At 38.3% G+C, this 11,876-nt stretch overlaps 1 protein-coding gene across 1 annotated transcript in view; it reads left to right on the forward strand.

The window, feature by feature from the left end:
- LOC128664377 (pyrethroid hydrolase Ces2e) overlaps positions 1 to 11,602 on the forward strand; it is a 121,274-nt gene extending 109,672 nt beyond the window's left edge. Inside the window, exons 11-13 of the mRNA XM_053719212.1 lie at positions 2,520 to 2,669; positions 2,769 to 2,841; positions 11,140 to 11,602. Of these exons, the coding sequence (XP_053575187.1) occupies positions 2,520 to 2,669; positions 2,769 to 2,841; positions 11,140 to 11,326 (410 nt within the window). The 3' untranslated portion in view covers positions 11,327 to 11,602. The remainder of the gene's footprint in view (positions 1 to 2,519; positions 2,670 to 2,768; positions 2,842 to 11,139) is intronic.
- Positions 11,603 to 11,876: the final 274 nt, after the last annotated feature.

Below are 11,876 nucleotides of genomic sequence, written 5' to 3' on the forward strand. Positions count from 1 at the left end.
GCTCTATGGAATTGAAATCTTGACTCCTTGCTGGCCAGTTCAGTACTCTCCAGCACTTTGTCTTAAACCATTTCTGGGTGCTTTTTGAAGTGTGCTTTTTCTGTCATTGTCCTGCTGTAAGACCCATGACCTCTGATGGAGAGGAGACCCAACTTTCTGAGACTGGGCCCTACATTTCACAGAATTCTTTGGTAGTCCTCAGATTTAAAAATTCCATGCACACAGTCAAGACATCCAGTGCCTGAAGCAGCAAAGCAACCGCAAAACATCAGTGAACCTCCACCATGTTTGACTGTATTCTTTTCTTTAAAAGCCTCATTTCTTTTTCTGAAAACAATAGAATGATGGGATTTACCAAAAAGATGTAATTTTGTTTAGCCTGTCCACAGCACATTCTCTCAAAAGGATTTTGGATTCCTCTGGCTTTTAAATGTTTCTGTGTCAGCAGTGGGGTCCTCCTGGGTCTCCTACCATAGCGTCCCTTTTCATTCAGATGGCGAGGTTCTTTATTCACCATTCAAGCAATCCTTTGTTGCAATCTTTGATCAATTTTTTTCTTTCGTCCATGTCCAGGGAGATTAGATTCAGTGCCATGGGCTGTAAACTTTTTGATAATGTTGCGCACAGTGGACAAAGGAACATTAAGATCTCTGGAGATGGACTTGTAATCTTGAAATTGTCTATGCTTTTCCACAATTTTTTGTTCTCAAATCCTCAGACAATTTTTTTGCTGCTCTTTCTCTTCTCCATGCTCAGTATGGCACACAGACACACAACAGAAAGATTGAGTACATTTTTCACCATTTTAAATGCTTGCCGGTGTGATTTTTATATTGTCAGCACCTGTTAATTTATACAGGTGAGTTTAATTACAAATTACAGGCGCATCAAAAACTTGGAATGCAATTATTTTTTACAATTTTGAGAAAGAGACAATCATTTTGTCCAGTACTTTTTTGAAGCTTTGTGTGGAATTTGTTAGATTTGGCTTTTTGTTCTCCACTTTTTTGTGTCATACCAATATAAACAAAAGAAATAAACATGAGAATGTTAAACATTTGTAATTTCAACAATTTTCTGGGTGAAGTGGTGCATTATCTGACAGAAATGCAGGGGTGCCAATATTTTTGGCCATGACTGTACACAAGGCAGGACTGGTACAATTGACAGGACAAGTTCATAATAGGAGGAAAGGGCAGAATATCAGTACCACAAAAATTTGAGACTGGAATTAAAGGACTGGATACTACACCCACAGAAGCCCAAGGTTGAATACAGGTATCTCTGGAATGCTGGACTGGATGCTGTTACTGCAGGAACCCAAGACTGAGTGCAGGTGTCACAGGAATTAAGAACTGGTTACTGGCAATGCAAGAACGCAAGGATGGAAACTGACACCACAAATAATCAGAAGAAGATGCTGGTACTGCATGAACACAGGGCTTTGTATTGGCGTAAAAGGAGCACAGGACATGAGAGTGAAAGATTTTACACAACAAAGATAAATATAGTGTTGTATGGCATAGTATATAGTTGGGTTAACTGATAACGAGATGAAACCATATAAACCCTATAAATTATGAGCATTGGTAGTTGTTGATGGAATATAAAAAATTTAGATATTAGTTAAAAAAATTAAAAAAATTTCCATATCCATTAACTCTACTAGAGAGGTGAAATTAAAAATATGATGAAATCTTTGTTTTCTGTTCTTTAAAAAAAATGATTTCACATTACAGTGTATTGTCCTCCAAGCAAATTATACTATCTAGAAGTAGTAATACTGTAAACATATGTCAAATATTACATTGAACAAGAGTTCATCTTTTTAAACTTTAGAAATCGAGAGTTGACTTACAGAAGAGTAAAGTGCCAAAACAGATATAAATGAATAGAAAGAGATATAACATGAATGGCACTAGGGTCCAGATTACCAGAGGAGCACAAAAATATTAGAGCTACTGTGAGTTAACTATTACTTGAGCAGAATCAATAGCAATCAATAATACTTCTATTTTTGCAATCATAATTTATTTTTTGATAATATCTGCATGTCATATAGGTGGTGCATTAAACCCCGAAAATAACAGACTTCTATGGGGGTGCAAATAAAATTTGTGTTGAATATTTCTCAAGCTCTAAGCCAATGGTGTACTTAGCTAGTGGTGCAAAAGGTGATCTTTTCATGTTGTTCTGTGCTGTACTTGTAATAATAATGATTTACTTCAGGTCTTAAAAAGCACTACATTTAGAAACAGCAAAAATAGAAATTGCTTCAATTTGAGTTTTTAGCCTTCATTTGTGTCCACAGTAGTAACAGAAATGTTTGAAAGGTTGAATTTGATAGATATAAAATATTTTTTAACCTATAATACTTTGTAACTATGTCATTTCAAGAAACAAATACATTTCATATGGCTTATAGTTACTGAAAGTTTTAGGGCTACAAATGCTACAAATAAGAACATATGCATTGTCTGTAATGTAGTTATAGCTGACCCTGCTTTATTTTCTTTTAGATTCTGGTCTCCCTGTTTACTTCTATGAATTTCAGTATCGTCCCTCAATGTTTCATAAATCCTTGCCAGATCATGTAAAAGCCGATCATGCATTTGAGCTCATATTTGTTTTGGGTGGCCCATTCAGGGAAAAGAATGTCATGTTTAGCAGTAAGTAATGAATCTGCATTTAACCCATTCGTAACAACACACATTTTATATTTATGTAACTTCAAGAAGTCGTTAACAAAATATTTCTTCCTTCACAAGCTCCTGCCACCGATGAAGAAAAATCCTTAAGTAGAACAATTATGAAATACTGGGCCAACTTTGCTCGACATGGGTAAACTAATTCTTCCTCTCACCTTTAATTACTTTTTCTGTATCACTAATACCAGTGTGGTAAAAGCCATGGTATCTTGACATCAAAGTTCTTTTTTTATACTTATGTGTCAGATATAGAGCAGATATGTCAGATATTTGTATGCATATCATTAGTAAATTATGTGTACACAAAAATGATATAATTCCAAAACACCCACTCACGCAATTATGCTACATACATCTCAAGACAAAAAATTGCACTATACACAACTTGATTGAGGGCTCTTTTTATATTAAACCATACAAAATGATTGCTACTTAAAGCTAAAAACTAATATGGAAATTAAAACAATGTATTTCCCAAATATACAGTATAAGAGTGTGCACTCTCAAATCTAACCTATAGGTATAAAATGTCCTTTCAAATAATAAATACATAAAATTGATAGAATCAGTCTTACTTGACTGTATCTCTAAAAAATTGCACCCAAAGGCCTAGATTTGGAGTTCGGCGGTAAAAGGGCTGTTAACGCTCCGCGGGCTTTTTTCTGGCCGCACCATAAAATTAACTCTGGTATCGAGAGTTCAAACAAATGCTGCGTTAGGCTCCAAAAAAGGAGCGTAGAGCATTTTTACCGCAAATGCAACTCTCGATACCAGAGTTGCTTACGGACGCGGCCGGCCTCAAAAACGTGCTCGTGCACGATTCCCCCATAGGAAACAATGGGGCTGTTTGAGCTGAAAAAAAACCTAACACCTGCAAAAAAGCAGCGTTCAGCTCCTAACGCAGCCCCATTGTTTCCTATGGGGAAACACTTCCTACGTCTGCACCTAACACTCTAACATGTACCCCGAGTCTAAACACCCCTAACCTTACACTTATTAACCCCTAATCTGCCGCCCCCGCTATCGCTGACCCCTGCATATTTTTTTAAACCCCTAATCTGCCGCTCCGTAAACCGCCGCCACCTACGTTATCCCTATGTACCCCTAATCTGCTACCCCTAACACCGCCGACCCCTATATTATATTTATTAACCCCTAACCTGCCCCCCACAACGTCGCCGACACCTGCCTACACTTATTAACCCCTAATCGGCCGAGCGGACCTGAGCGCTACTATAATAAAGTTATTAACCCCTAATCCGCCTCACTAACCCTATCATAAATAGTATTAACCCCTAATCTGCCCTCCCTAACATCGCCGACATCTAACTTCAATTATTAACCCCTAATCTTCCGATCGGAGCTCACCGCTATTCTAATAAATGGATTAACCCCTAAAGCTAAGTCTAACCCTAACACTAACACCCCCCTAAGTTAAATATAATATTTATCTAACGAAATAAATTAACTCTTATTAAATAACTTATTCCTATTTAAAGCTAAATACTTACCTGTAAAATAAATCCTAATATAGCTACAATATAAATTATAATTATATTATAGCTATTTTAGGATTAATATTTATTTTACAGGCAACTTTGTAATTATTTTAACCAGGTACAATAGCTATTAAATAGTTAAGAACTATTTAATAGCTACCTAGTTAAAATAATAACAAATTTACCTGTAAAATAAATCCTAACCTAAGTTATAATTAAACCTAACACTACCCTATCAATAAAATAATTAAATAAACTACCTACAATTACCTACAATTAACCTAACACTACACTATCAATAAATTAATTAAACACAATTCCTACAAATAAATACAATTAAATAAACTAGCTAAAGTACAAAAAATAAAAAAGAACTTAATTACAGAAAATAAAAAAATATTTACAAACATAAGAAAAATATTACAACAATTTTAAACTAATTACACCTACTCTAAGCCCCCTAATAAAATAACAAAGCCCCCCAAAATAAAAAATTCCCTACCCTATTCTAAATTTAAAAAGTTACAAGCTCTTTTACCTTACCAGCCCTGAACAGGGCCCTTTGCGGGGCATGCCCCAAGAAGTTCAGCTCTTTTGCCTGTAAAAAAAAAACATACAATACCCCCCCCCAACATTACAACCTACCACCCACATACCCCTAATCTAACCCAAACCCCCCTTAAATAAACCTAACACTAAGCCCCTGAAGATCTTCCTACCTTGTCTTCACCATCCAGGTATCACCGATCCGTCCTGGCTCCAAGATCTTCATCCAACCCAAGCGGGGGTTGGCGATCCATAATCCGGTCCAGAAGAGGCTCCAAAGTCTTCCTCCTATCCGGCAAGAAGAGGACATCCGGACCGGCAAACATCTTCTCCAAGCGGCATCTTCGATCTTCTTCCATCCGGAGCGAAGCGGCAGGATCCTGAAGACCTCCAGCGCGGAACATCCATCCGGACCGACGACTGAACGACGAATGACTGTTCCTTTAAGGGACGTCATCCAAGATGGCGTCCTCGAATTCCGATTGGCTGATAGGATTCTATCAGCCAATCGGAATTAAGGTAGGAATTTTCTGATTGGCTGATGGAATCAGCCAATCAGAATCAAGTTCAATCCGATTGGCTGATCCAATCAGCCAATCAGATTGAGCTTGCATTCTATTGGCTGATCGGAACAGCCAATAGAATGCGAGCTCAATCTGATTGGCTGATTGGATCAGCCAATCGGATTGAACTTGATTCTGATTGGCTGATTCCATCAGCCAATCAGAAAATTCCTACCTTAATTCGATTGGCTGATAGAATCCTATCAGCCAATCGGAATTCGAGGGACGCCATCTTGGATGACGTCCCTTAAAGGAACAGTCATTCGTCGTTCAGTCGTCGGTCCGGATGGATGTTCCGCGCTGGAGGTCTTCAGGATCCTGCCGCTTCGCTCCGGATGGAAGAAGATCGAAGATGCCGCTTGGAGAAGATGTTTGCCGGTCCGGATGTCCTCTTCTTGCCGGATAGGAGGAAGACTTTGGAGCCTCTTCTGGACCGGATTATGGATCGCCAACCCCCGCTTGGGTTGGATGAAGATCTTGGAGCCAGGACGGATCGGTGATACCTGGATGGTGAAGACAAGGTAGGAAGATCTTCAGGGGCTTAGTGTTAGGTTTATTTAAGGGGGGTTTGGGTTAGATTAGGGGTATGTGGGTGGTGGGTTGTAATGTTGGGGGGGGGGGGTATTGTATGTTTTTTTTTACAGGCAAAAGAGCTGAACTTCTTGGGGCATGCCCCGCAAAGGGCCCTGTTCAGGGCTGGTAAGGTAAAAGAGCTTGTAACTTTTTTAATTTAGAATAGGGTAGGGAATTTTTTATTTTGGGGGGCTTTGTTATTTTATTAGGGGGCTTAGAGTAGGTGTAATTAGTTTAAAATTGTTGTAATATTTTTCTTATGTTTGTAAATATTTTTTTATTTTCTGTAACTTAGTTCTTTTTTATTTTTTGTACTTTAGCTAGTTTATTTAATTGTATTTATTTGTAGGAATTGTGTTTAATTAATTTATTGATAGTGTAGTGTTAGGTTAATTGTAGGTAATTGTAGGTAGTTTATTTAATTATTTTATTGATAGGGTAGTGTTAGGTTTAATTGTAACTTAGGTTAGGATTTATTTTACAGGTAAATTTGTTATTATTTTAACTAGGTAGCTATTAAATAGTTCTTAACTATTTAATAGCTATTGTACCTGGTTAAAATAATTACAAAGTTGCCTGTTAAAATAAATATTAATCCTAAAATAGCTATAATATAATTATAATTTATATTGTAGCTATATTAGGATTTATTTTACAGGTAAGTATTTAGCTTTAAATAGGAATAAGTTATTTAATAAGAGTTAATTTATTTCGTTAGATAAATATTATATTTAACTTAGGGGGGTGTTAGTGTTAGGGTTAGACTTAGCTTTAGGGGTTAATACATTTATTAGAATAGCGGTGAGCTCCGGTCGGCAGATTAGGGGTTAATAATTGAAGTTAGGTGTCGGCGATGTTAGGGAGGGCAGATTAGGGGTTAATACTATTTATGATAGGGTTAGTGAGGCGGATTAGGGGTTAATACATTTATTATAGTAGCGCTCAGGTCCGCTCGGCAGATTAGGGGTTAATAAGTGTAGGCAGGTGTCGGCGACGTTGAGGGGGGCAGATTAGGGGTTAATAAATATAATATAGGGGTCGGCGATGTTAGGGCAGCAGATTAGGGGTACATAGGGATAACGTAGGTGGCGGCGATTTGCGGTCGGAAGATTAGGGGTTAATTATTTTAAGTAGCTGGCGGCGACGTTGTGGGGGCAAGTTAGGGGTTAATAAATGTAATACAGGGGTCGGGCGGGGTTAGGGGCAGCAGATTATGGGTACATAAGTATAACGTAGGTGGCGGTCGGCAGATTAGGGGTTAAAAATTTTAATCGAGTGGCGGCGGTGTGGGGGGACCTCGGTTTAGGGGTACATAGGTAGTTTATGGGTGTTAGTGTACTTTAGGGTACAGTAGTTAAGAGCTTTATAAACCGGCGTTAGCCAGAAAGCTCTTAACTCCTGCTATTTTCAGGCGGCTGGAATCTTGTCGTTAGAGCTCTAACGCTCACTTCAGAAACGACTCTAAATACCAGCGTTAGAAAGATCCCATTGAAAAGATAGGCTACGCAAATGGCGTAGGGGGATCTGCGGTATGGAAAAGTCGCGGCTGAAAAGTGAGCGTTAGACCCTTTAATCACTGACTCCAAATACCAGCGGGCGGCCAAAACCAGCGTTAGGAGTCTCTAACGCTGGTTTTGACGGCTACCGCCGAACTCCAAATCTAGGCCAAAGATACTCTGATGTATTAGATCTTACAGAGTGTCAGCTATTGTAGATACATATAGGCCTAGATTTTGAGTGGAGCACAAAATTGCGCTTTTGCAAGCGTAATATTTGCACTCCCCCTGTTATACCAGCACTCGCATTGCATGGAGTGCACTTCCAAAGGCTCCAATGGGAGCCTCATTCTAAAGCCGATAGACACGGCACAGAACCTAGCGCAGGGAAGGGGGTAAGTCACACCGTTTTGGGCAGCATATTAAAAATATATATGTATATGAATATATACATGTATATTTATGTTTTTATATGTGTATATACACATATTAACACATAAATATATATGTATATAATCATATGCATATCTATTTCAAGTGATAACACAGTCCCCATAGACCGCACTGTAAAGGCACTTTTCACATCCACACACTTTAACCCCTTATAACTGCTTAGTGCAGTTATATTTAAAAAATAAAAAAAATGCTCATATATTTTTTTCTTAAAAAGGACCAATACACTTTATTTTAGGGACGACTGGGGGGATATTTTTTTAATTTACCAGAGGTCTGACCGCTGGTTAATTTTTCAAGCAGAAAGTGCTACCGTGAGCTCCTGGTAGCATTAACCAGCCACTTGTAATGGCTGGTTATTAAACGTGTGCCCGTAAATGGGCAAATTTGGCCGTTTACGGGAGAACGTTAAATTAGCACTCCACTTGTAATCTAGCCCATAGTGTGGTAATATATTAAACACAGACTTAAAACTTATATGTATCATTGCTTTTTATTCACGTGTCCCCACTTCAGCTTGCAAGTCGATAACTTTATTTTTAAGTACTCCGTTTAGTATATCTTCCAAGCTCATGTACTAATGTAGGGCACTGGGTGTTTGATGCTTGCAATCTCTTCTTAGATCGATTTACTTGTTAGTGTGAATGATTCCACAACGGCTTTCAACAAATGCTGTTCTGTCAGCAGTAGATAAATAGCACGGCTGCTAATTAAATATCTTGAACAAGTAATGCCGCTTAAAAGATTTCAGTCACAATACGAAGGACTCCCAACAGTATGTGCCGAGGTCACACAGATAAAGTGAATTCCTGCTCAAACTGTATATATTTTTAGTTCATACTTCCCACAGCTTCACATACACGCTGTTTCTGTCCTGTACCAACAGCAGCTCATCAAAATCAACGTGTTTCAGTTTTCTGCAAGCCTTTCTCAAGATGCAGCTGTAGCCTATTTCCTGCTCTATTTAAAGCAGAAGTCTTAACTACTTGGCTGCTGTAACTAATTTAGAATCTTAAAGGGACATGTTTCATATTGTAATCCCTCACCAAAGATATCTAAACTTAAAAAAAATGCATTATACATTGATTACAAATTCTTACTAAATTCTTAAAAGGACATAACCTTAAATAAATAAAAACATAATGGGCCAGAATACAAGCGGAGCATTATTTAACGCTCCCCCTCTCATGCTAACTCCACTAGAAGTCATTTTTTTGCGCTAACCTGATGTGCGAAAAAAGCCCAATTTAGAATATCATGCGCACGTTCATCTATTCCCCCATAGAAGTCAATGGAGAAAAAAAAGTGGGAAAAATAACACCCTACTGGCGCGTAAACTAAGTTGCATATTCTCTAGTGCGCTAACCCGACATGAAAATATGAGTATTTTACATTCCAATGTTTTTCACATAGCAGAATATGTTCTATTAATTCATAAATACATATTTCTACATATAGATGTTCTTTGGCACAATATATATATATATCTATATATCCATTTTCCCTCCCCAGTGTCATGTGACTCATTAGCGTTACAAGGTTGCAGGTGTGAATGGGGAGCAAATGTGTTAAATTTGGTGTTATCGCTCTCACACTCTCTCATACTGGTCACTGGAAGTTCAACATGGCACCTTATGGTAAAGAACTCTCTGAGGAGCTAAAAAAAAGAATTGTTGCTCTACAGGATGGCCTAGGCTATAAGAAGATTGCCAAGACCCTGAAACTGAGCTGCAGCACAGTGGGCAAGACCATACAGGACAGGTTCCACTCAAAACAGGCCGTGCCATGGTCAACCAAAGAAGTTGAGTGCTCAGCATCATATCCAGAGCTTGTCTTTGGGAAATAGACGTATGAGTGCTGCTAGCATTGCTGCAGCGGTAGAAGGGGTGGGGGGTCAGCCTGTCAGTGCTCAGACCATACGCCGCACACTGCATCAAATTGGTCTGCATGGCAGTCGTCCCAGAAGGAAGCCTCTTCTAAATATAATGCACAAGAAAGCCCGAAAACAGTTTGCTGAAGACAAGCAGACTAAGGGCATGGATTACTGGAACCATGTCCTGTGGTCCAATGAGACTAAAATAAACTTATTTGGTTCAGATGGTGTCAAGAGTGTGTGGCGGCAACCAGGTGAGGAGTACAAAGACAAATGTGTCTTGCCTACAGTCATGCATGGTGATGGGAGTGTCATGGTCTGGGCCTGCATGAGTGCTGTGGGCACTGGGGAGCTACAGTTCATTGAGGGAACCATGAATGCCAACATGTACTGTGACATATTGAAGCAGAGCATGATCCCCTCTCTTCAGAGACTGGGCCGCAGGGCAGTATTCCAACATGATAACGACACCAAATACACCTTAAAGGTGACCACTGCCTTGCTAAAGAAGCTGAGGGTAAAGGTGATGGACTGGCCAAGCATGTCTCCAGACCTAAACCCTATTGAGCATCTGTGGGGCATCGTCAAACGGAAGGTGGGGTAGCGCAAGGTCTCTCTGTGATGTCGTCATGGAGGAGTAAAGCTCTGGTAAACTCCATGCTCAAGAGGGTTAAGGCAGTGCTAGAAAATAATGGTGAACACACAAAATATTGACTCTTTGGGCCCAATTTGTACATTTCCACTTAGGGGTGTACTCACTTTTGTTGGCAATGGTTTAGACATTAATGGCTTTGCGTTGAGTTATTTTGAGGGACAGCAAATTTACACTGTTATACAGGCTGTACACTCACTACTTTACATTGTAGCAAAGTGTCATTTCTTCAGTGTTGTCACATGAAAAGATATAATAAAACATTTACAAAATGTGAGGGGTCTACTCACTTTTGTGAGATACTGTATATATATATATATATATATATATATAGATAGATAGATATATTAGTTTAAAAAAGCATTAGATATTTATTTATGGATAATCGGAACATATTCTATTATGTAAATAACATAGGAAAATTAAATATTCATAATTTCATGTTGGGTTAGCGCTATTGCAAATATGTTTTGGTGTTTGAGCGAGAGTAGGGTGTTTTTTTCTCCATTTTTTTCTTCTTATGGGAGAATGCGTAAACGCGATAGTGATTTTTTACTTTTTTGCTAGTCGGGTTACCGCTGGAGAAAAAACAGTTTACTTTCAACTTGTAATACCAGCGCAACTCGAATAGCGCAAAAATGAGTTTTCGCTATAACACAATACCACTCCACTTGTAATCTAGCCTTTTGCGTTTCACTACCTCTTAAGCAGAATCTTAAAATATGTTTTTTACTACAATTACTAACAATAAAAATATTTTCCTCTGTCATCTGCAGTGACCCTAATGGACCTGGTCTTGTAGAATGGCCGGCGTATGATGAAGAGGAAGATTATCTGGGACTCAATTTGAAACAAAAATCATCAAAAAAGCTATTAGAAAAAAGAGTAGAGTTTTGGACAGTTTCACTTCCTGAGAAAATTCGGATGTTACAGGAAGAGAAAAAAGACCACACAGAACTTTAGATATTTATGGGATCTGTGTTATTCATGCTAGAACTGGTCCCTTATCTAAAATAAGCTTTACAATGTATTGACGCAATGTGACGTAAGCTAATGAAATTCTGCTTTTGGTTATGAATTGATGTTACTGCTTATAGCTCCATGTTAATAGTTCCAATCTAATAGTTCCAATATAAAGAGTTTTCATATGATTAATCTATTCTTTTACGCTTTCAGTCACTCTGCAGTTTCACATAATAACAAATGTTTTATAAACAAATATACAATCTGCATCTTTTACTTGTCTACCTTTCCCTTTAACAAGTTGCTAAACAAATCGTTGCTTTTTGATCCTCTCATTGTTGGTGGCATTGCATGTTTTTTCAGATCTTTTTTGCACACCTCATTGTGTTGCTGTCCTGTTACTGACAGGTGTACCTGAATTTGCTCGTGAGTTGAATGCTTAGAAAGATATTTTTTAAGTTGCTTTAAATGCTCTCTTGTACCAGTCTATTTAAAAGACTCAAAGATGAATTGGTGTATAACATTGGTTGTCCAATATGAAGAGCAGCAG

The sequence above is a fragment of the Bombina bombina genome, chromosome 1 (assembly GCF_027579735.1).
Source record: "Bombina bombina isolate aBomBom1 chromosome 1, aBomBom1.pri, whole genome shotgun sequence".
Lineage (NCBI taxonomy): Eukaryota > Metazoa > Chordata > Amphibia > Anura > Bombinatoridae > Bombina > Bombina bombina.